At 46.6% G+C, this 26241-nt stretch overlaps 1 protein-coding gene across 2 annotated transcripts in view; it reads left to right on the forward strand.

Moving 5' to 3' along the window:
* PAQR8 (progestin and adipoQ receptor family member 8) overlaps positions 1 to 25141 on the forward strand; it is a 124471-nt gene extending 99330 nt beyond the window's left edge. For both annotated transcript variants that reach the window (XM_047797711.1, XM_047797710.1), the window contains one exon: positions 22552 to 25141. In XM_047797711.1, coding sequence (XP_047653667.1) covers positions 22571 to 23635 — 1065 coding nt within the window. In that variant the 5' untranslated portion in view covers positions 22552 to 22570 and the 3' untranslated portion in view covers positions 23636 to 25141. The remainder of the gene's footprint in view (positions 1 to 22551) is intronic.
* The last annotated feature ends 1100 nt before the right edge of the window (positions 25142 to 26241 follow it).

Here is a 26241-nt window from a genome sequence, read left to right on the forward strand (position 1 = left end):
AGTTTTATTTATTTATTTTCAGCTGAACCCGCAGCATATGGAAGTTCCTAGGCCAAGGATTGCATCCAAGCCACAGCTTTGACCTACACCATAGCTGTGGCAATGCCGGATCCTTAACCCACTGTCCCAGGCTGGGGATCGAACACTCGCCACTGCAGAGTCCACACCAGATCCTTAACCTGCTGTACCACAGCGGGAACTCTGAAAGCCAGAACTTGTAGGGTGTCCTTCCTTCATCCATCCATTTTTTCATTCATTCTTACAATAAATATTTACTGAGCACTTACTCTATAAAACAGGTACTGTTCTAGGTACAGGGGATACATAAGTGAGCAAATAGTGAGGTATTTGCTCTGCTATGGGGCTTATGTTGATTACCTCTGCTAATGGGGCTTATATTCTAGGCCAGCAGCAGGGTTGTGACAGACAATAAACATAATAAATAAAAATAATAGGAGTTCCCGTCGTGGCGCAGTGGTTAACGAATCCGACCAGGAACCATGAGGTTGCGGGTTCGGTCCCTGCCCTTGCTCAGTGGGTTAACGATCCGGCGTTGCCGTGAGCTGTGGTGTAGGTTGCAGACGCGGCTCAGATCTGGTGTTGCTGTGGCTCTAGCGTAGGCCAGTAGCTACAGCTCCAATTAAACCCGTAGCCTGGGAACTTCCATATGCCGTAGAAGCGACCCTAGAAAAAAAAGGCAAAAAGACAAAAAATAAATACATAAATAAATAATAAAAAAATAAAAAAGACAATAGCAACTGTTGATAAGGATGCAGAGAAGCTAGAACTCTTGTGCCCTATCATGAGAATGTAAAACTGTACAGCTGCTATGAAAAATAGTGTGACAATTTCTCAATTAAGGAGTAGAATTACCAATGATCCAGCAATTCTGAGTATTGAAAACAGAGTCTTGAAGAAATACTTGTACACCTATGTTCACAGCAGTGTTATTCCCTATATAGCTATATTCATAGTCAATATATACCTATATTCATAGTCAAAATATAGAATTACCCTAAAGGTACATGAGTGGATGAGTATATGCGTACTCATTTAGTATATACATAAAATGTAGGATATATACTCAATGGAATATTATTCAGCCACAAAAATTTAGGAAGTTCTGATGTATAGTCTACAATATAGATGGACCTAGAGGACCTTATGCTGAGTGAAATAAGCCAGATTAAAACAAAACAAAACGAGTGCTGTATGATTCCAGTTATATGAGGTACCTGGAGCAGTCAAGTTCAGAGGGGCAGAAAGCAGAAGGATGTTTGCCAGGGGCTGGAGGAAGGGGAGAATGGAGAATTGTTTAACAGGGATAGAGTTTCATTTTTGCAAGATGAAAAAGATGAATCTGGAGATGGATGGTGATGATGGTGGTACAACAAGGCCAATGTACTTAACACTAACTGAACTTTATCCTTAGAAAGGGTTACAATGGGGGAGTTCTCGTTGTGGCACAGTGGTTAACGAATCCGACTAGGAACCATGAGGTTGTGGGTTCGATCCCTGACCTTGCTCAGTGGGTTAAGGATCTGGCATTGCCATGAGCTGTGGTGTAGGTTGCAGATGTGGCTCAGATCCCACGTTGCTGTGGCTGTGGTGTAGGCCGGCGGCTACAGTTCCGATTAGACGCCTAGCCTGGGAACCTCCATATGCCACGGGAGCAGCCCTAGAAAAGGCAAAAAGACAAAAAAAAAAAAAAAGGATTATGATGGGAAATTTTGTGTTAGGTGTACATACCCAACAATGTTTGCTGCAAGTATAAGAGAAAAAATAGTATATTAACTCACAAGGTGAAAAGTCCTACAGAATACCAAAGAAAGAAGAAAGCAGAATAGGGGACCTTTAGAGAGCTGGGAAGGGCAAATGCAGTATTAGATTAGTAAGGCTATGGGGAGGCCTCTGTGAAGGAAAAATGAAAAACGTACAGCCTAGAAGTTGCAAAGTATGTTTTATTCATTCTAGTCTTCACTGAGGACTAGAGCCTGGGAGACAGCCTCCCAGACAGCTCTGGGATCTGCTCCAAAGAGGTAAGAGAAGGGCCAGAATACAAAAAAGTTTTTACTGAAAAAAAATAAATAAATAAATAAAATGAAGCCAAACACCAAACATTACAGCTAGTCACAAAAACAGACATCTCAGTTTAATGATTTTAGTGTTTTTCTCTGTATGGGAAGATGCAAGTGTCTGGGCTAATTGAACTTATTCCTTAGATATGCATCTTAACTATGCAGGGCCAGTATCTTGCTTTTCTCCATCCTGAATTCCCCTCAGGGCACACTGATGGGATGGCTATAGTGGCCGATGGCGTGAGGGCCAGCAGCATTCCTTGTTTACTGGAATGACAGACAACATTTTTTTTTTTTGTCCTCTGTTGTCCCTTCTTGCTTATAAATTCAACCCGGGTTTGAGAAGCATTTCATGACCAGTTTGTACCATGATGTGAAGAATTCTCATTCCTAAGTCAGGCAAGGATTCTGCAGATAGGCCACTCTAAGTGCCGCTTTTTGGTTTTGGCCCCCTTTATAACCTAAAATTCTCTGGAACTTTTTCCTAGTCTGTTGTGATTCAGGAAATGTTTTCCCTTGTTGCTTCTCCTCATATCTAGAGTTGCACTATTATAATTATTTTATTTTATTTCGGCTTTTAAGGGCGCGCCTGGGCCATATGGAAGTTCATGGGCTAGGGGTTGAATTGGAGCTGCATCTGCCAGCCTATGCCACAGCCACAGCAATGCCACATCCAAGCCACATCTGTGACCTATGTGGCAGCTTACAGCAATGCCGTGTCCTTAACCAACTGAATGAGTCCAGGGATTGAACCTGCATCCTCATGGATATTAGTCAGGCTTGTTACTGCTGAGCCACAATGGGAATGCCTATAATTATTTTATATAGAGTTATAAATGTGATCTATTTCCTCAAGATGTTGAATCATCATCAGTTTTGTTGGAGGCCTGGTTACACATTGGTTTAATGCAAGAGATGACAATCTTATAAAATAGATGGGATATAAGTAATACAGCTGGTAACATTAATAAAGTCATAGTACAGCAGAGAGAAACATAAGCATAAATAATCTGAAAACAACAAGAGTTCCCTTGTGGCCTAGCAGTTAAGGAGCTGGCATTGTCACTGCTTTGGTGTGGGTTCAATCCCTGGCCTGGGAACTTCTGCATGCTGTGGGTGGGGCCAAAAATAATAACAACAAAGAGAGAACAAATTAAAACAATGGGAGTTCCCATTGTGGCTCAGCAGGTTAAGAACCCAGCTAGTACCCATGAGGATGCAGGTTTGATCCCTGGTCTTGCTCGTTGGGTTAAGGATCTGGCGTTGCTGCAAGCTGCTGCATAGGTCATAAGGCTTGGATCCTGCGTTGCTGTGCCTGTGGTGTAGGCCGGCAGCTCCAGCTCCAATTCAACGCCTAGCCTGGGAACTTCCCTATGCCACATTTCAGCCCTAAAAAAAAAAGGAAAAAAGTGTTTAGTAAAACTAGCTGTAATCTGGTTACCATAAGCCATCAAGTCCAGAAGGGAGCCAGCTGGAGAAGCCAGATTCTGGAAGACTCATGTGGAGGTCTGCCCCCCATTTGAGAAAGTGAAATTTGAGCAAGGCCTGGCAGTAATCATCTGTCTCTCGGCTGCTGTTAACAACTCAGTGTCTTAATTGTCCAGGACCCACAGGTGGCATGTGGCAAGGCCCAGGCAATGACCACATGGTGCGGGTCTGTAAAGTCCATGGGGGTGGACAGCTGACGCAGAAACTGTGGACATGGACATTGCAACTCATTGGAAAAACAACCCGGGCACACCGGTAGCACTTTGCATGGATTATAATCAGATGTCATCTGAGACTTGAGGTTATGTTACAGTAAAGAGAAATGGTTGTTCTTATACTTGGCCCTTTCCACAATCAAACCTCATAACCTAGAAATAGCAGTTAGGAGTTTGATTTTTTTAGTTACACCTAAGTTTACATATTGCTGTTTAGCCAGTTTCTCAAATGCATTTTAAACTCCCATCATAAGACTAGGATTATTCAGGGCTTCAGGTGACCTTTCTGTCAACCTAGAACTAGGCAGGGCAGCTCAAGAGTGCTTATTTCCGTTTTTCTCTATCTGATCAGTCATATGGCATGGGATGGTGAGCTGCTTATAAAAAGCCTGTGACCTGGTCACAGTAAAATGGTTATATTACTCATTTATGAGGCTGGTATAAGCAGGTATCATTTTGTCATTTAAGCGATGACTTTGTACTTATGAAAGCATTGTAAGAGATTTGCCACATTGGATATTTGAACTGATTTTTCCACATCTCGGTTGTTGTTTGTTTGTTTGGCTGTGTCAGTTCCCAGATCAGGGATTGAACCTGGGCTTCAGAGATGGGAGCACCAGATCCTAACCATTAGACCACCAGGGAACTCCCCACATCTCAGTTTTTAACCTTTTCCATGTTTAATCAAGAAGAAATACAATGATGGAGTTCCCTGGTTGCCTAGTGGTTAAGGACTCGGTGTTGTCACTGCCGTGACTCAGGTTTGATCCCTGGTCCCGGAACTTTTGCATGCTCCGGGTGCGGCAAAAAATAAATAAATAAATAAAAATAAATGCAATGCGCATGAATCTGTGCTTTGGAATCAGGAAGAAATCTGTGACCACGCTCCCACCTCCCTGGCACTGAACCTGGAGGGGAGATGATGAATTTGTGTAGGTGTCAGGCACCTTGAGCCCCTTCACAATCCTATCCCTGGCTGAGGATTCTGAAGCCACACTAGTAGCCACTGCAGGCTAGAGTTGCACCATCATTGCTGAGGTCACAGGCACAAGGTGGAGGGATTAGGCACAAACTTCTTCCATAAGTCTTGTCTCCATGGACGGCAGTGAGCACCGGTTGACTCAAAAAGCACCCATCTTGAAAATTGCCCCACCCCCACCCCCACCCTCCCCCTGGGTTTTGGTAACATTCTTACCTGCCCAATGTTTGCTTTTAGTTCTCAACAAAATTCTTGTAAAATTGCTGGCCTAAATGTAGTATCTTGGGTGCTTTGAAGAGAAGAGGGAGAATATTTTCCTTATATTTCAGCACAAGCACCTGCCTACAGGCACCTGGCCCAGGTGGCTGCCAGCTCATAGTGTCCCCCTGTCCCTCCAGTCTCTCCCATTGTGGAGTGTGGGGGGTGCAGACAGGCTTCTCTTTGGCCTCGTGGTGAAATGGTATAATGCATGGGAATGCCACAGTCCTTAGGTGTCTGCTGATATACTTCTGTCGTCATTAGATGTACACCATTCGATGCTGTTAGCAGTACCTAGTAGCCAAAGAAGGAAAGCTCGGTGGACTCAACAGTCATTCATTGAGGACCGACTCTGAGCAACTCTCTGTGCCAGGCTCTCTCTAAGTGGGGGTGGGGAGGGGATTTAATGCCACGTGAGACAGAGCTTGCCCAGAAGGCCTGTTCAGGATGTAAGAGAAGGACCCAGACAACTACAGGACAAAGTTGTGTGTGATGCCGTCATTTCATGACACAAACTGCTGGCTGCAAGAGAAGGGATGGAGGAGGGTATTGCTTTGTCTGGGTGGATCCAAGGGCGGGGAGGAATCAGCCTTTGAGAGGTGCCTTTAGGGATGCCTGAGGTTTTCTGAGGTGCAGCCCGGGAGGAGGCCCTTCCAGGTAAAGGAAACAGCCTTGGCCAAGAAGAAGAATCCTCTTCTAGGTACATAAAACTACAAGCTTGCTTGTCATTAGCAGATAAAGGAGAGAACCTGCATGTCTTCATGGAAGGGCGGACCAATAAATTGTGGTATCTGGAAAACAGTATTTGTTAATGCAGAGAAAACACAAAACATTAAATAAGAGAAAGAATGCTGCAGGAGATGAGGTGCAGAATTTATATAAAGGTTAAAAATATCCAGAAGAATATATATAGTTTATGGGTTCTTTATGGTATTTTTATTATATCATTAGATGTAGTTATTATAATTTTATGGTCTCATAATGTTTTCATGTGAAAACATTCATGGGAATGAAAAACACCAAATTCAGTGGAGAGGGGCAGCTGCTGGGGAGATGCAGAAGGAATGAGTGTTACCTGCGTTACAGACACAGGTGATACACACAGACGATATGTGTATTCATATATATACATATTTATATTTATATACAGGCATATATTTATTTTTTTATTGAAGTATAGTTGATTTACAGTGTTGTGTTAGTTTCTGGTGTACAGCAAAGTGATTTGGGTGTATATATATACATATATATTCTTTTTCATATTCTTTTCCATTATGGTTTATTATGAAACATGGAATATAGTTCCCTGTGTTAAACAGTAGGACTTTGTTATTTAGCTTTTTTGTGTGTGGTTTTTTTTTTTTCTACTTTTTAGGGTGGCACTTCGCAGCATATGGAGGTTCCCAGGCCAGGGGTCTAATCGGAGCTGTAGCCACTGGCCTACACCACAGCCACAGCAACACAGGATCCAATCCATGTCTGTGACCTACACCGCAGCTCATGGCAATGCCGGATCCCTAACCCACTGAGTGAGGCCAGGAATCAAACCCACAACCTCATGGTTCCTCGTCAGATTCGTTTCTGCTGTGCCATGACGGGAACTCCTATTTAGCTATTTTTACATATCGTAATGTGTATACGTTAATCCCAAACTCCTAATTTATGCCTCCCCTACCCCCTTTCCCTTTTCGTAACTGTAAATTTGTTTTCTGTCTCTGTTTCTGTTTTGTAAATAAGTTCATTTGTGTCATACTTTAGATTCCACATATATATGATATTATATGATATGTCTTCCTCTGTCTGACTTACTTCACTTCATATGATAATTTTGGATCCATCCATGTTGTTGCAAATGGCGTCATTTCATTCTTCTTTATGGCTGAGTCATATTCTTCTATATTTATATACCACATCTTCTTTATCTGTTCATCTATTGATGGATATTTAGGTTGCTTCTGTGTCTTGGCTACTGTAAATAGTGCTGCTTGTGAACACTGGGGTGCATGTATCTTTTTAAATTGAGAATTTTCTCCAGATCATGCATATATATTTTTAAATCTGAAGTGACTATGACATAAGATTTGACTTTGTTTGTTGTATCATCCTTTATGCTTTTCTGTATACTTGAATTATTTTGTAATTTTAAAATGAAAGAAAAAGTCACAGGGCACGTGTAGGAATAGCAAATGGTATAGATCGGTGGTTTGCAAACTTGAACATGACCCTTAGGAAGATATCTATTTTATTTTAGGAACAAGGAGTTTCATGACAGTGCTAATCCTTTTTTAAATTTTTTTGTCTTTTCTAGGGCCACTCCCACTGCATATGGAGGTTCCCAGCCTAGGGGTCTAACCAGAGCTACAGCTGCCGGCCTATGCCAAAGCCACAGCAATGCGGGATCTGAGCTGCATCTGCGATCTACACCACAGCTCGTGGATCCTTAACCCACTGAGCGAGGCCAGGGATCGAACCCACAACCTCATGGTTCCTAGTCGGATCCGTTAACCACTGAGCCATGATGGGAACTCCGAAGTACTAACCCTTAATATGTGGGGTGCACCCTGACATGTTCTGTTCTCTTCACACTTTTTTGTTGTGCATGAAATCAACAATGGATGATGTTGAGGATGCAGATCCGCCCAGGGCAGGGAAGCCTTTGACTGGCAGCTTCAGGAATGTGAGCTTTGGTTGGTAGAGAGGAGAGGGCTACTGGCAGCTCTGGGGCATTTCCTATCAGAGCTAAATTTTAGCCCAATTGAATAAGATAGAAGAGGCAAGGTCATCACTGTGGTCTACATGGGACCATGTACCCGCCTGCAGGGGAGTGAGAGAAGGAGTACAATGCAGTGGAAATAAATAAAAAAAGGTTTGATAGTGGAATGTGAGGGAAGGAGAAAAGAGGTGAACTTTCACTCTGATTTCAACACTTGGTGACCGATCGATCGGTCATGCTGATAACAGCATGAGGCACAGGAGAGGTTTAGTCTTTTTTCTTTTTTTTTGTCTTTTCTAGGGCTGCTTCCCATGGCATATGGAGGTTCCCAGGTGAGGAGTCGAATCGGAGCTGTAGCCGCCAGCCTACACCACAGCCACGGCAACTCAGGATCTGAGCCGTGTCTGCAACCTATACCACAGCTCACGGTAACACCAGATCCTTCACCCACTGAGTGAGGCCAGGGATCGAACCCACAACCTCATGATTCCTAGTCGGATTTGTTAACCACTGCGCCACGACGGGAACTCCAGGAGAGATTTGGTCTTAAACCTACAAAGATAAAAGTGCTGGACCAGGACTTAGAAGACCTGCTAACTTTTCTGTGTTTCCATTATGTTCACAGGAAAAAAAACAAAAAACAAAAAAAACTTTTCTGCATCTTGGGTATGCTCACAATCAAGTAACACCAACTAAAATTTTAAAAAAATGTCTTGAGTGGCTTCCTGGTGCAACTCAATGAATTTCACAACTTAATGTAAAGAAGACACATGTACAACCAGTCACAACATATGGCTAAGGGGATATAATAGGATGTGATTAATTCTGCTTGAGTCTGTTAAACTTCACAGAGGAGGTTATATCTGAGCCTGGATTTGAGAGAAAAGCAGGGTTTGCCAGGCTTAGAGGGGCACTTGGCGATGTGAAGTGTGTGGTTTGTTCAGGGAACCAGGACGGTCTGTTCTGCCTTTTTCTATGCAACAAGAATTAAAAAGTAGGTCTCCTAACTCCCGCTCCCAGTGTTCTTTTACTTCATTTTTTTTCCTTCTTGGCCTCTCTTTTCTGCATCTTTGCTTAGGTATTCTTGGGCACAAAAGTACCAATGATAGGAAGAGAGGGACTGAAAGTCAGCTGGTGAATGGAAATGCCATAAACAACTTAAATATTGCTATGATACCTCCCAAATGGATGAAGCGCACACAGATAAACAATATTCAACTCGGATGTTGTTTCCTTTTGAAAAATACCTTACATGTTCATTATCTAAAATCTCACTGGTTTTACCTTTAGAAGCAAAGAAGGCCAGCAGAGAGTCTCCTTTCACTTTGTATTTGAACAATCATCCATTGGTGCATTCTGGCCACCTTTCCTCTGACAGTTGCCGAGAGGAGGAATAAAGGATGGGTAAGGTAGTGTGTCTCCCTCCAGGAGCTTGAACCCAGCAGGCAGGAAAGACAGGGTTCACTGCACGCAGAGCTAGGCAGTAACATGCAAGTCTGGATGTTCTGCTTAAAACACGAGGACTAGGTAGGTAAGTGTTCCAGGAGAAGAGAAATCGAGATGGCCTGGAGAAAACTTCATGGCCAATGTGGGACTGAAAAGGCCTTGTCTAAAGAGACACTGAGGAGTTCCCTTCATGGCGCAGCAGAAACAAATCTGACTAGGAACCATGAGGTTGCGGGTTCGATCCCTGGCCTCACTGGGTTAAGGATCCAGGGTTGCCATGAGCTGTGGTATAGGTCACAGACATGGCTCGGATCCTGTGTTGCTGTGGCTGTGGTGTAGGCTGGCAGCTGTAGCTCCAATTGGACCCCTAGCCTGGGAATCTCCATATGCCGTGGGGGTGGCCCTAAAAAGCAAAAAAAAAAAAGAGAGAGAGAGACACTGAGAATGAAGTGACTTGCTTGATTCTTGGTGGCAGATCAAAAGCCCCAGTCTTGGGTCCCCCAGGAGAGTGTGTAGCATCAGCTGCAAAAGAGGTAACTTAGATTGGCTGGGAAACATTGCATTCCTTTCTCAGGATGCTCACCCCACCTTCGTTTGTTATCAGACTCTTCTGCTATGGAAAGTACATTTCCAGGATTGATTTCCTGCCAGAGGCAATCTGAGGCTCTCTTTGGGGTTCACCTGGGCTGGCCCGGGTCCCAGTAGGTTTGTGGCTGGGTGATGAAGCTTCCTGCAGGGGAGAGAGCTTGCTTAACTGAAGCCAGCCCAAGCCAAGTGAAGACAGCGGTTACGCTTTTGTAGCAAGTCCTAGGAGGCTTCTGTCCCCAGGCTTTAATTAACAGGAGGTTCAGATAGCAGAGCTTAGCTTTCCCCAAACAAGCAGTCTCTGAAGGAAAACCATCTCACACCCAGCTAACTGTTGGTTGACCTTAGACTGCTCAGTGAATTCTAAACTGTTCCCAGCTTCTCTGAATTTTCCTACTAGAATTAAATGCAGATACTAGTTATTGCATCTGATGGCAGGTGCTTTCCAGGTCTGTGATGATGCATTTTGAAAATAGTACCTGCTCCGTTGAGGAGATTAGCTGAGATGTGGGAAGATGGGAAGGAACAAGAAAGAAAATACAGGAATCCCAGCTGGAAAAAGAGAAAAATCCCCAGGGCACAGCAGCAAATCGAGGCTGTCTTTTCTTTTTCCTAGCAATATTAGGGGGAGCCGCAGAGGAAAAGATTCAGAGGTGGCGGGGTCCCTAAGTGCAGAAGGTGACATGTTCCTGGCACACCGTGGCACCCAGGTGTACCCGGCCTTTTTTATATGCATGGTTCAGCTGTCCAGGTGCCCACAAGGTCAGAGATTGACTCCCTTCTTAAGGCCATTTGGGTTTGTATGCCATGGGGAAAGCCTTTGGACGATACTGTGCGTACTGCCTTTCCCAAGCTAAGAGAACATGATTGCTGCCTTCACAGCAGATGGTACACAGTTTTTCCCCTTCAACCTCCCACCCCCACCCCATGACCATTCGCTTACATTATGGCAAATAGAGCTGCATTACTCCTGGACAAAAAATGCTGCCTGCCATTCCAGTAAACAACAAATATTGTCCGCCATCAAGCCATCAGTCACCGCAACCTCCCTCACTGCTGTGCCCTGAGGGGAATTCAGGATGGAGAAAATCAGAATACTGGCCCTACATAGTTAAGATGCATATCTAAGGAATAAGTTCAGTGAGCCCAGACTTGCGCATCTCCCCAGAGATAGAAAAGCACTGAAATCATTAACTTGAGATGTTTGTCTTTTTGTGATTAGTAGTGATCTTTTTTCTTTTTTTAAAAAAAATCTTATGCCCTCACTCGTGGCATACGGAAGTTCCCAGGCCAGGAATTGAATCCGTGCCACAGCTGTGACCTATGCCACAGCTGCAGCAATGCCAGATCCCTTTTTTTTTTTTTTTTTTTGTCTTTTTGCCATTTCTTGGGTTGCTCCCGTGGCATGTGTTGTTTCCCAGGCTAGGGGTCCAATTGGAGCTGTAGCCACCGGCCTACGCCAGAACCACAGCAACGCGGGATCCAAGCCGCATCTGCAATCTACACCACAGCTCACGGCAACTCCGGATCCTTAACACACTGAGCAAGGCCAGGGATCGAACCCGCAACCTCATGGTTCCTAGTCGGATTCATTAACCACTGTCCCACGACGGGAACTCCAATGCCAGATCCTTTTTAACCCACTGTGCCGGGCCAGGGATTGAACCCATATCTCTGCATTGACCCGAGCTGCTACAGTTAAAGTCTTAACCCACTGTGCCTTGGTGGGAACTCTAGCAGTGATCTTTTGATGTTTGACTACATTTTTTTTTTTTTCAACAAAAACTCCTTTATATCCTGGCTTCTCCCTTACCTCTTTGGAGCAGATCCTCAGAGCGTCTGAGAGACTAACTCCCAGGGTACAGTCCTCGGTAAGGTCCCCAAATAAAACGTAATTTGCAACTTTTAGCTTATGTGTTTTTCTCCAGTCTGTACTCCTGACAATTTTATTGGCACAATATACTAACAAGTTGAGCTCAAAATCCACAGACAAGTATGTGTACCTTTATAATGCTGGGGTGTTTGGGCAGGTTGCGGGAAGGAAGTCTTAGTATTCATTGTACTAATTAATAGTGTTTTACCAGTTTTTACATATTTACATCATCTATTCCTATTTGTAGACTAGTAATCATTTCATTTTTCCAATTTACAAAAATAGTAACTATTCATTGTCAAAAGTACAATATGACAGTATCTACTCCAGAAGAAGCAAACAATTGCCCCATAATATCACCACTTAGTGATATCTGTATTAATGTTTTGAGTATATGCAATTCCATACTTTTTCCGTACCATAGGTATATCTTTACAAAAATGGGATGCATAGTTTTATTTATTTATTTATTTTTGCATTTTAGAGCCACACCTGCAGCACATGGAGGTTCCCAGGCTAGGGGTCCAATTGGAGCTACAACTGCTGGCTTACATCACAGCCACAGCAACACGGCATCTGAGTCATGTCTGCGACCTACACCACAGCTCACGGCAACACCAAATCCTTAACCCAGCGAGTGAGGCCAGGGATCGAACCCGCAACCTCATGGTTTCTAGTCGGATTCGTTTCCACAGCACCACCACAGGAACTCCGGGATGCATGCTTTTAACTCACTCGTTCCTTGTGACAGTGTCTTTCATTCATGTATTTATTGAACAAATCTTTGTTGAGCATCCACTATGTGCCAGTCAGTCATTGTTATAAGTGCTAGAGAGACAACAGCAGAAAGCAATGGAACACATATATCACATGCATCTCTCTGTAACAGTAAGCGTAACAACACACTTACATAGTTATTTCATCATTCTATGGTAAAGATTTATCATAGTTAAATCAGATCTCCTATTTCTGGATATCGAAATGCTATCTGTTGGGTTTCTTTGAATATGGAGTGGATATGGGTTGGCTGTTGGTGAATCTGAATCCATATTAAAATGGTCTCTGCTAATAATAGGATTCTGCTGGTAGTGCCGCTCTTGAAAATATGTCTTTATAAACAGTGATGTGATAATTGCCAGATGTGGCTGCAAAGATCACTGTGGGCCCAGCAGCCTCTCACTTGATGGATGCAGCGGGGGTCATGGGGGGTCTGGGGCCATCACAGTCCACCTCTGTCTCACAGCATGGCTCCGGGCCTTCTCAGCGGGCCCCCAGCTGGCATTTTGGCCGCTGTTCCTCCTCAGCCTTTTATGGATCGGCAGCGTTGTGTGAGGCTCGGCTTCTGTGGATTCTGGAAGCGTTTCTTCTGCCCTCTTTGATGGAAACTGCTACTCTTTTGTTCTCTGTCCAACAACCAGCAGGCCACCTTCCTGCCATCTGTGTGCACTGCCCCACCCCATCCCCAGCCAGGGACATGAGATGATGCCAGAGGATCCGTCTGGTGGCTTTTTCAGCACACTGCTGGATCTTCAGCTCAAAGCAAACTGTAGCCTGGATGAATGACAGAATCCTATAGCATTAGAGATGCAGAGATGACACCCTCATTTTAGGGGCAGGGACACAAGCAGAGAGAGGGTGAGTGGCCTAAAATCCCACAGTCAGTGGTAGAGCTGGAGCTGCTAATTCCTCTCCAGGGAATCAGCCCTTCCAAGTTCATGGGCAGTTCCCGTGGGCCCTTGTGGTAGGTCAGGGAACACCACTCTTTAGAGTCCTCAGTTTGGCCTCAGCTAAGGTGTCATCAGTACCAAACTGTGTCCAGTTCCCAAATATGGAGCTTTTAATTTTTTTTAATGGCACACCATAGGTGTAAAACTATTCACTTTATTAATAGTTTTAAAGGGACACCTGAGATAAAACTTTTAAGATTGGACCCCTAAATAGTCCAAGGCATGATGTAATATATTTTATTTTATTTTATTTTAATTGCTTTATAGGGCCACACCTGCGGCATATAGAAGTTTCCAGGCCAGGGATGACATCGGAGCTATGGCTGCCTGCCTATGCCACAGCCACAGCAATGCCAGATCCGAGCCGCATCTTCGACCTACACCACAGCTCACGGCAATGTAGGATCTTTAACCCACTGAGGGAGGCCGGGGATTAAACCCGCAACCTTCATTTCTGCTTCACCACAACACGATCTCAATAATATTTTATAACATTTTCTTATAAATGTTAACAGAATTCGTGGTGCCGATATCATATTCAGGAAATAGACATTTTAGAGTTCCCATTGTGGTGCAGCAGAAAAGAATCCGACTAGGAACCATGAGGTTGCGGGTTCGATCCCTGGCTTTGCTCAGTGGGTTAAGAATGCGGCATTGCTGAGAGCTGTGGTGTAGGTCGCAGACTCAGATTTGGCGTTGCTGTGGGTGTGGTGTAGGCCGGCAGCTATAGCTTCAATTTGACCCCTAGCCTGGGAACCTCCATATGCTGCTAGTGTGGCCTAAAAAGCAAAAAAAAAAAGACATTTTAATTCCAATCTCATTATAATCTAAATCTAGTTAAAACTCTTTATAAAGCCATTGGGGTAGATATTATGAAGATTTCCAAAAATGTAACCAAAAATATTAAATTCCTTTTCGGTTTTCAAAGATTGCATTAAAATCAGTTATAAGGTAGAAAAAAAATTATATTCCTGAATTGTGATCCTTCTGTATGGTTTGTTTTTTGTTTTTTGTTTTTTGTTTTTTTTTTGGTCTTTTTAGGGCTACACTCATGACATATGGAGGTTCCCAGGCTAGGGGTCGAATTGGAGTTACAGCTGCCAGCCTCCACCACAGCCACAGCAATGCAGGATCCAAGCCATGTCTGCCACCTACCCCACAGCTCACAACAACAACGGATCCTCAACCCCCTCAACCCACTGATCGAGGCCAGGGATCGAACATGCATCCTCATGGATGCTAGTCAGAATTACTTCCACTGAGCCACAACGGGACTTCATTCTTAAGTTCAGAGATTGCTAGTACTTTAATGTGCATGGTTTACTTTTTCAAAGTATCATTCAGCTACTGGCCATTTTATCATTATCAACTCTCTCTTTTTTTTTTTTTTCCTGAGAGGTAGAGAGACAGAAAATTATCTCCCACTCACCCTTATTTTGAGGAAAATGACCCTAGTAGTTGAATGTCTTGGGCAAGGCCACACAGCTGGTTGAGTAGAGCAGATAGGAACAGCCAGACTTCCTGACTTGCAAACCATTATTTCTTTTTTCTTCAACCTTGCAGAACAGAAAGAAATTGATACCATAGGCCTGGGCCTCACAAACTATTTGTTCAGGAAATCATTGTATTTGGCGTATGATTTTATATGCCAACTACCATTGTAGACCTGGGAACTTGCACACCGCATGGTCTCTGCCCTTAAAGGAGCTGAGCGAATCACTAAGGACCAGGCCCCCTGAGAGAGGAGTATGATGGGGAGGCAAGGCCAGGGTAGGTGGGAACTGGGGCGCCCTCATCTGGCCAGGGGTTGGGAAAGCCTGCCAGACAGAGCTGGCTCTGGGGCCAACGTTGATGAGCGGGTTCCTGGTGCTGTCACCGTGTGCAGAAGCATCCATGGGATATAGAGAGGGTTGCACTTGTGAACAAGTCCCGCTGTGATGATCCAGACCAGCCCAGTGGCCTGGGCGTGGGCTCTGAGAGAGGAGGCAGGAAGAGGAAGGAGGCTGGAGGCCTACAGAACAAGGGCCCTTTGGGTTGAGAGTTTGTGTTGTAGGCAGCAGTGAGCTCCTGAGGAAGGAGTGATCCATCTCCCCTTTCATTTATTTATTCATTTATTTTGCTTTTTAGGGCTGCACCCACGGCATATGGAGGTTCCCAGGCTAGGGGTCTAATCAGAGCTGTAGTCGCCGGCCTACACCACAGCCACAGCAACACGGGATCTGAGCTGTGTCTGCGACCTACTCCATAGCTCATGGCAATGCCGGATCCTTAACCTATTGAGCGAGGCCAGGGATCGAACCCACAACCTCATGGTTCCTAGTTGGATTCATTTCCACTGCACCAGGACTCCTCCATCTCCTTTTAAACCATCACCCTGAAGTGGCTTGGAGAACAGACTGAGGGTTTGGGGATGCGAGGTGGAAGAACCATCCCTTGAGAAAGAAAGGCCAGTTGTGGGACTGCTGTTTTCCTCTTCAACACAAGTTCGTTCTGAAGGCCTCAATCGAGGGAGGGCAGCAGAAATGGGAAGGGCTCCCAGAAACACTGAGGTGAAATCAGCAGGCCCCTGTGACTGATTTGACATAGGGAAGGGTCACTTGTGGGCTGAAGGAGGAGTCTGGAGATGTTGAGTTTGAAGGGCCCGAGGCATGTTCAACTGGACAAATCCGGAGGTGCTGGATATTTGAATCCAAACTCAGGAAGAGTGAGGCTGTGGGTGTGTATTTGTGAGTCATCTGATACAGATGCTGGCAGGTTCCAGATGTAGAAAAAGGTGGCAGTTGGTGGAACCCTGGGGGCAGATGCCACAGGTGACAAGGTGAGGGGAGAACCAGGAGCACAGAGGGGAGGGTCACATGAGCCACAAGAGGAGGGCATTGGTCAGCAGCATGAATCCCCTGAGCCCAGGTGACACAGGATTGAACAAACTAAAACTCCAGGAATGAAAAACCACTTCCATCTTCCTTCTGCCTTTTTTTTTTTTTTTTTTTTTTTTAGGGCCACATGTGTGGCACATGGAAGTTCCCAGGCTAGAGGTCGAATTGGAGTTGCAGCTGCCAGCCTACACCACAGCCACAGCAATGCAGGATCTGAGCCACATCTGCGACCTACACCACAGCTCGCAGCAGTGCCAGATCCTTAACCCACTGAGCGGGGCCAGGGATCAAACCTGCATCCTCATGGATACTAGTCGGGTTCATTTCCACTGAGCCACAGCAGGAACTCCCCATCTTTCTTCTGCAGTGTCAAACCTAAACTCATCTCACCCACGGCAAGGCACCCTCTCCACTTGCTTCCTCATTCCAGTGACCCCTCTGCTCGTGGGCCCACAGAGCCCACACCATCCTGGGTCCTATCCTCCCCTTTCCTTGTCTGAGTCCTGTCCTCAAGGCCTAGCAGGCCCAGGTCCCCACGGCCACCCCAGCTGCCTGGAGCTGCTCTGTGGGGAGGCCTGTTTGTATCTCTATTTAATGCTTAGTTACATGCAGTCCAGTGTTGGCTGTTAGTTCGTGCAGTTTGACTCTTCTTGTAAGCTGCTTGAGGTGGGTGGTCTTACAGTATTCTCCTTCTGTGGCCTTGGTAGCCTGGAATGGTGCTGAACAGGCAATCTTTGTTCTGAAAAAGCTCTCTGGTTGACCCACATTCTCAAGACTAGAGCTTGTCCTGTTCAAGGAAGATTTACATTTCAGCTGTCTCAGCAGAGGCATGGGAGGGGACCCGTGCCAGGGAGATCACCCGGAGTAGCATCCTGATGGGCTCAGGACCACATGGGCTGAGGAAGAGTGCCTGGGGGCAGCGGCCAGAAATGAGGGAGGGGCTCTTATGCCTAGGGGACCCCCGGGAAGGCTTTGAGTGGTATCTGCACCAATGTCAGGAAGACAAAATGTGGTTTCCTTCAAAGCACCCTCTTGGACTTTACAGCTGGCCCTTTGCTGCCTGTTTCTGGAAGCAATGCCCACTCCGGTCTTGTAAAATTAAGCCTGTCTAGGGGGGGTGTCAACCCCACTGGACAGTGACTTCTGAGCTTAAAGGTGACAGAAGAATTGTAACTCTTTACCATTGTGTGGCTCTTGTGGCTGCTCTTGAATGCAGGGAAAACCTGCCAGGGAACAGGTAGTTGCTAGCAAAGGACAAAGAAATAGCTCCTTACTTACTGACCGCTAGTCATGAATTTTTCATGACCCTGGGCTTCCCAAGGGAAAAATAGGTCTTTTTCACCCGCAGATGGAAGACTTCAATCTCGGCGTGTCCTCAATGCTGAGGGAAGTAAAGGGTCAAACCCTGAGTTGGAGGTCACGGTCCCTGGAACAACCAGGTTCCTCCTTGGGTGCTAGGCTGCACACTCCAGAGGAAGGAGTTATCAGGGAGCCCCTAATACCTGCTGCTGCCTTTTATTTATTTATTTATTTACTTATTTACTTTTTCAGGCTCCGGGCCATATCTGCAAATTACACCATAGCTCACAGCAACGCCGGATCCTTAACCCACTGAGTGAGGCCAGGGATCAAACCCAAAACCTCATGGTTCCTAGTCGGATTTGTTAACCACTGAGCCACGACGGGAACTCCTGCTGCTGCCTTGTAAAGGTCCTTGAAAAAGGAGGCCTTCATTTGCATGGGGAATGATGATTTTGCCTGTTCTCTGCTACTTAGTTCTCTTCCAGGTTTATTTTCCTTCCTTCTTTCGTCCCTTCCTTCCTTCCTTCTTGCTTTGGTCACACCTGCAGTATGTGGAAGTTCCCGGGCCAAGGATTGAACCCATGGCACAGAAGTCACCAGAGCCTCAGCAGTGGCAAAGCTGATCCTTAACCCACTGAGCCACCAGGGAACTCGGGTTCATTTTCCATAAGAAGGGGAGCAGTGGAACTAATTTTTTGAAAAGACGCATGAACATAAAGCCATTAGGTCGGGTAGGTGATATGAAGGTTGGGGCCCTGGAGACGGGATTCTGGAGACAGGCCATAGGCAGTATGTCTTTTCTTTCATAGTGTGTCCTTTCTTCCTCAGAACAGAGAGCTGCTAGTCAGTTCCCAAGTCTGAATTGTGCTCGGTGTCACCATTAGACCACCAAACCCCGAGATTTCTGTCTTTAGAAATTCCGCTGCATCTCTGGTTTGTAAGAACCTGCAGCTGTCTAGGAGCCCTACTGTAAAGGACAGAAAGGTGGGCGGAAGTCGTGCAGTCAGGTGTTATTTCACCTGGATAAGGAATTCTCTCGGATTGCTTTAGGTGCCCAGAGATGATGGAAACACCCTTGACCTTAAGGGGCAGTGCAGGTGGGGCCCTCTTAGGGATTCCTCCTTCCGCAGCTCATATTCCAACCCAGTGACTCCTGTTTTCCCCAACCATGAAACCAGACTGACAGTTTCATCTGATTTCCCTTCCTGCTTCACGAGAAACCTGTGTCTAAAGCCTGAGTCTAGAGCGCTAGAGCGTAGGCTTCAGCTCCCCTGGGCTCCGGCAGGTCCTGCTCCCCCAGATCCTAGCTTCTCAACAGCAGCAGGATGACTGGAAATGCTGCCCCTTGTCCCAGGCCCAGCCCTTCATGGGGACACTGATCCCACAGTCCATGCATCCCCACCTGTCCCTACTACCCTGTTCTCTCCCTTACACCCCGCTGTGCTCTGCCACCAACTGTCACCCAGGTCCGTTGGAGGCAGAATTGAACCCCCAGACTCTCGGATCCCTCTGCTGGCTTATAGTGGAAGTGCTGCTTAGCTTTTCCTCTTTTTTCCCTTTGTTTTCCAGTGAATTATGGTATTCTGATGACATTTTCTTTTCCCCTCCCATTCCCCCTCTTTCTGTCTTTCTGACTGACTCTGCAGTTCTTAGTAAGTTTCTCTTGGTGTCTTCCCACGTGGGCACAGCTCCTGGCCCAGTCCTGTTGGGGGACCCCTGGCGGGTATTGGCTATACCAATGTCTCAGTCCCAGGTTACAGGGGCTGCTGTAGGAGGTACTGGATACCGAGGGGGCATTGAGCCCTCTGCTTATGAACCAGCCGGGCGTCTCCCACCAGCAGTGTCATAATAATGGCAACACAGTACACTTTATGCACTGGGGACCGAGCTTGTGTTAAACACTTTACAGGCATCACATCATACAACCCTGGCATCATCAGCTCTGCTTCCCAGATGACAAAGCCCAGGCTGGAGTTCCAGGCATGTCAGTGGGACCCCGGCTTGGAGCTCAGATCTCTGCAGCCAGCATCGTCCTTCCAGCCACACAAGCGCCACCCCCATGGGTGACTGGGCTTTGCAGGCTGTATCCTCACATCAGTTCTTGGACTTTGCCCACTGCCTGGACATCTTCTACTGCCCCCCCCCCCACCAACCCCCTTACCCATTATCTCTTGGGAATTCTGATTTTTCCTTAAGACTTAGTTCAGGGGTCCCTTGGAAAAGGCTGCCCACCTCTCTCTCCCGCCTTCTGTTTTGGTTGTTTGCAGAGATCTCTGCAAACCAGTGGTCTGTGGGCAGCAAGAATATCTCTTCTCTGTGAACTGTTTGAATGTGTTCTTTGTTTTATTCAAGTATCACTTATAAATGGCCTCTGTATTGTCCTCAAGTAAATATATTTTATCAATGTTCAAAAAAAAACAGTAGTTCTCGTTGGGGCTCAGCAGTAATGAACCCGACTAATGTCCATGAGGATGCAAGTTTGATCCCTGGCCTTGCTCAGTGGGTTAAGGATCTGGTGTTGCTGTGAGCTGTGGTGTAGGTCACAGATGCAGCTGGCATCCGGAGTTGCTGTGGTGTAGGCTGGCAGCTACAGCTCTGATTCCACCCTTAGCCTGGGAACCTCCATAGGCCCTGGGTACGGCCCTAAAAAGACATACGCACACACAAAAGCCACAAGAAACAGTCAACACTCACCTCCTATAGGACACAGATCCCACATTTTGGTCCTGATTTCCCTGGTTGTCTGTCCCCTCCACCCCCCACTGTGGATTCTGACCTCCTCCAAGGCAGGGAGCAGATCTTCTGTCTCTGTACCCCCAGCACAGAGCCCACACCCCAGTGATAAAAGAGCAGCAGTATTTGACCCTCTCTGAGCACCCCACCTGGCCAGACAGAGTTCTCAGCACTTGATTGTTTAGAGTCTCCCATTTAACCATCACAACAACCCATCCGGGATGTGCGGCTCACCCAGTTTACAGACGAGGGGACTGAAGTTCCAAGGTCGCCCAGGGAGGGGCTACTCAAGTGCTGGCCTCCAGGCCTCCTGGAAGTTTTTCACATTTTTTTTTGTGTGTGTGTGTCTTTTTAGGGCCACACCTGCAGCATATGGAGGTTCCCAGGCTAGGGGTCTAATCAGAGCTGTAGCCGCCAAGCTGCATCTGTGACCTACACCACAGCTTATAGCCACACCGGATCCTTAACCCACTGAGTGAGGCCAGGGATTGAACCCACAACCCCATGGTTCCTAGTTGGATTCATTTCCGCTGTGCCACAACAGGAACTCCGAAGTTTTTCACATTTAATTCTTTCCATGCCCTACATGTTTGACCGGATGAGGTATTTTTTTCTCTTTTGACATTAAGTGTGCATAGGAAGATTACATTTTCTCTGCAAAGAAACACTTGCCTTGTCCTCAGCCGAAAGGCTCTAAAGGAGGGGGGCCATTTGAATCCACTGGGTTTGAAACTTTTCTGAAGCAAAGGAGTTTGGGAAATAAGAAGTACAGAAGTTATCTGAGAGTTCTTGTTGTGGCTCAGCAGGTTAAGAACCTAACTAGTATCCATGAAGATGTGGGTTCGATCCCTGGCCTCACTGAGTGGGTTAAGATCTGGAGTTGCCATGAGCTGTGGTGTGCAGACATGGCTTAAATCCAGTGATGCTGTGGCCATGGTATAGGCTGGCAGCTGCAGCTCCAAATCAACCCCTATGCTCGGAACTTCCATATGCTGAGGTTGTGGCCCTAAAAAGACAAAAGAAATTATCTGTAGCTATGCTAAAATCCCATTGCTTCAAAATTCCCGTGAAATTTTGCAGCTATTTTATGAATTCTTTTTTTTTTTTTTTGTCTTTTCCAGGGCCACACCTGCGGCACATGGAGGTGCCCAGGCTAGGGGTCCAATCGGAGCTATAGCCGCCATCCCACTCCAGAGCCACAGCAATGCCAGATCTGAGCTGTGTCTGCGACCTACACCACAGCGCCTGGCAACACCAGATCCTTAACCCACTGAGCGAGGCCAGGGATCGAACCTGCAACCCCATGGTTCCTAGTCGGATTCGTCAACCACCGAGCCACGATGGGAACCCCCAGAAATATTTTGTGGAATAATCCTTGTGCTCCTCTGGCTTCTCTGTCACCTAAAAATCCCAAGTAAAAGTTAAACATTTTTGAGGCCTGAAATTTGAGGGGCATGCCCAAAACTACTTGCTTTCCAGAGCATAATTTAAAATTAAAAAAAAAAAAAATCCACAATCTTCATAATTAGATGTTAGGTTAAATTCAGGTCACGTGTAATTTGGTCTAACTGATCAAATATTTCCCAGAATATGTTTTGGTCTTTACCAACTAGATTGATGATTCATTTGCCTGTCTTTACTTTGAGGTGCAAGTTGCTATTGCTTAGCTCAGATTTTCAAGCTCCCAGTGAAATTCATAGATAATTTACGACTAGGTGCTCAAGAAATGTAGGCTGTCATTAGTAATGTCAATATCGATCATCTTTATATTTCAATATATAATACTGCAATAATTAGCTGTAATTATCATGCTGTATGTAAGATCCTCAGAATGATTTCATTTTATAACGGAATAAACTGGAACTTCTTATCCTTTGACCAGTATCTCCCCATTTCTTCCACCTGCTGGTAATGATCACACTGTTGGAGTCTGTCTGATGATTACGTTGTCATATCATCTAGCAAATGCCAACACTCTAAAGGTACCCTTATAACCTTCTAGATGTCATTAAAATGGGGGTGGCTAACATTCCCATTTTATAAGATGTGACTTGGTCTCCTGCTGTAGTGGGTAGGAGAAACAAAATCAGAATATCAGGGCAGTCAAGGATCTTGGTCCAACTCTTCTTCTACATGGGGAAAAAAGAAAATGAGACCCAGAGAAGCTGTCTGCAGTCCCCCGCCTCCCCCGCTGCACCAGAAAACCCGTAGCTCTCTCAGCGGGGCGCCCCCCCCTCCAACTGCATCTTTGCCCATCATCTCACTCTGTTTCCCGTAGGTTGTATCCCTGCGCAGCCATGACAACCGCCATCCTGCAGCGCCTAAGCACCCTGTCGGTGAGCGGGCAGCATCTGCGCCGCCTGCCCAAGATCCTGGAGGACGGGCTGCCCAAGATGCCTGGCACTGTGCCCGAGACCGACGTGCCCCAGCTCTTCCGGGAGCCTTACATCCGCGCCGGATACCGCCCCATCGGCCACGAGTGGCGTTACTACTTCTTCAGCCTCTTTCAGAAACACAACGAGGTGGTTAACGTGTGGACCCACCTGCTGGCGGCCCTGGCCGTCCTCCTGCGGTTCTGGGCCTTCGTGGAGACCGAGGGCCTGCCCTGGACCTCTGCCCACACCCTGCCCCTGCTCCTCTACGTCCTGTCCTCCATCACTTACCTCACCTTCAGCCTGCTGGCCCACCTGCTGCAGTCCAAGTCCGAGCTCTCCCACTACACCTTCTACTTCGTGGACTACGTGGGCGTGAGCGTGTACCAGTACGGCAGCGCCCTGGTCCACTTCTTCTACGCCTCCGACCAGGCCTGGTATGAGTGCTTCTGGCTCTTCTTCCTGCCCGCGGCCGCCTTCTGCGGCTGGTTATCTTGCGCCGGCTGCTGCTACGCCAAGTACCGTTACCGCCGGCCCTACCCGGTCATGAGGAAGGTCTGCCAAGTGGTGCCCGCGGGGCTGGCCTTCATCCTGGACATCAGCCCCGTGGCGCACCGCGTGGCCCTGTGCCACCTGTCTGGCTGCCAGGAGCAGGCCGCGTGGTACCACACCCTCCAGATCGTCTTCTTTCTGGTCAGCGCCTACTTCTTCTCCTGCCCAGTTCCGGAGAAGTACTTTCCAGGTTCCTGTGACATCGTGGGCCACGGCCATCAGATCTTCCACGCCTTTCTGTCCATCTGCACACTCTCTCAGCTGGAGGCCATCCTCTTGGACTACAAGGGGAGACAGGAGATCTTCCTGCACCGCCACAGTCCCCTGTCCATCTACGCTGCCTGCCTCTCCTTCTTCTTCCTGGTGGCCTGCAGCGGGGCCACTGCAGCCCTCCTGCGGGAAAAAATCAAGGCCAGACTGAGCAAGAAGGATTCCTGAGGCCAGAGGGTGGGGCGAGGTGTGGAGGCAAATAGGAGTTGACTTTTCGTTTTTAAAAGCGGGCTTTTAAATAGGTACATATTTCCAAGGATGGCTATGGCTCGCGAAGAGTTTTATTGTTATGGTTGTTAATCAAAGGAGCATTCCTTTTCCCTCTGGGCCATAGCCTTCCCAGACAGGAAGGGAAGGGACCTTGGCAAAGATTCAGCAGACACTAAATTAAGAACCATCTACATGCCTGAAAATTCAGTGGACTTCTGACTGCAACCTCCAGGAGCAAACCCCAGACCAAAGGGGTCATTCACTTGGACTGGAAAGTGAGGTGGCTGGACCACCCTTGAAATGGGCATTCAACTGTGATGCGGCTCTTGAGTGATTAGCTACATTGACTCAAGGACCCGAATTCATTTGGATTTCAGATTTTCAGATTGGTGGAGAAGTCGGAATCTTCAGGAAGATTCAGTGAAACCCGTAGATGTAATGAATGACTCCGTTCCCCTGACTTTTGTCCCCTTCTCTGACCCACTCCAGCACTGACCCTTTTCTCAGGATGATGTCTGCTGGGCAGTTGTCTCCACAGTGCTGTTCGCTCCCACCTGTACCTTGTATGGTGATGTCAAGGGCAGCGGAGCAGCCATCCTTCCAGGAATCACTCGGATCCACACGAACCTTCAGGAAGTTTACTCGCATCTGATACTAATGTACATGGTACTGGAGACTGCAGTGCCAAGAGCCACCGGGGGGCCCCGCCAGCAAGCATGGATACCATTTGGAGCCATGGGACCCTTCCATTTTCTACCTGTGCATTGCAGGATTACTCGAGATCTCTCTTAGGGCTGCCTTACCTGCTAGAAGATCCAGAGCTTTCTCCAGAGGATCTTCTCCAGATTTTGACCAGCATGTTCAAAAGTGAATTGGTTCTAAGATTCCCACTAGGGATCTGCTGATTTTAAGAGGAACCCGAGGTCCAGCCTCTTAAATAGATGCTGCCCCATGAAGGACTCACAGAACTAGCCTAGTTCAGGGTCCTTAGGGAAACAGTTGTACCTCAGCTTAGAGCAGCTTAACTTCAGCATGAGTGTGTGCTCATGGTGGGTTGGTCCCCAAAGGCTCCGTTGGCTGAGGATGGTGGACCAGGGGCTCCTGCAGGCAGAATGTTCTGTTTAATGATGTGGCTGCCCAGCAGCTTCCATGGGATAGAAGGGGACCTGCGGCTGATGTGTTCTGGCCACAAAGCTTTCCCTGAGGACTGCCTTCCGTGCTGATCCAGTGAAGGGGGCTCTGGTGACACCAGGTCTGTGGGAACCCCACCACCATCACCACGGGCTGCATTTCCTCTCAGTATAAGGTCTCTGTTTACTGAAAAGGAAAGTGGTTTCCACTCCAGTTTGATGAACCTCCTCTATTACTACATTATTCTGTTGTCTTTACATCTTTGTTTTCTTCCTTTCTGTTGAGAGATGTGTGGGGTTTATGCCCTATAAATGGAAACATATGAACACTTAATCCATGGCCATGTGGAATTTTTGGGGTTATTGGGATAAAAAAAAAAAAAAAAGAATTCATTGCCTTCCAACCCATGGATGAAAGAAACTCCAGAACATCAGAACCACTGATCCATCAGAAGACTCTTTGAATCTGTATTTTGGGGGAAAAAAACATTCCACTGAAGCATTCCTATAATCTTTATGACAAGAAAGCATATGTCTTGTCAGCTGTATTGTTTTCCTAGATTATTTTTTTCCTCTGAATCCTCAAATAGCTACCCAAGTGTCTTACACAAGCTTCTGGTGTCCAGGCCAAATTCACCACCAATAAAGTCCGCAGCCCTGAGCCAGGTCGACCTAATAAACAAGGGGAAGGAAAGTTGTGTCAGCGCATTGCAAGCAGAGGGTCAGTTTAAAGTGGAGACGAGAGCGTGTCTGAAATGTTCGTAATTGTGGATTCAGAGACTGTCTTTTAAAAGTTGGAGGGAAGGTGTCAGTGAAGCTCTTGAATAAAACCGCCGTTGTGGTTGTGGTAGGCAGAGATCTTTAGGCCAAATGTAGGTGTTTTTTGAGGGAGCAAACAGGAAGTAGAGCAGTGAACCTCCGATGCTGGTCTGCACACTGAACGAGTCAGTGACATGCACAGAGGGGCACTGAACTTCTAGATCTGAATGTAAAATTCATAGCATTTTTATCTTAATTTCCCCAAGTATTCAACCCTCACATGATTGGAAATTTTAAAAAAAAATTTTCACCAGAGATATTTGAGAAGCGTCGAGGAAGGGGGTTATGATCTTGTTAAAAATTCTAGTATCTCATTGGAAATATATTAATGGGGAGTGCTCATTGTGGCTCAGAGGGTTATGAACCCAACCAGTATCCATGAGGATGCGGGTTCAACCCCTGTCCTCACTCAGTGGGTTAAGGATCCAGTGCTGCCCTGAGCTGCTGTGTAGGTGGCAGACACAGCTTGGATTCCACATTGCTGTGGCTCTGCTGTAGGCTGGCAACTGTGGCTTCAATTCAACCCCTAACCTGGGAACCTCCATATGCCGTGGGTGTGGCTCTAAAAAGCAAAAAAACTATATATATATATATATATACACACATATACATATA

The sequence above is a fragment of the Phacochoerus africanus genome, chromosome 9 (genome assembly GCF_016906955.1).
Source record: "Phacochoerus africanus isolate WHEZ1 chromosome 9, ROS_Pafr_v1, whole genome shotgun sequence".
NCBI classification, from domain to species: domain Eukaryota; kingdom Metazoa; phylum Chordata; class Mammalia; order Artiodactyla; family Suidae; genus Phacochoerus; species Phacochoerus africanus.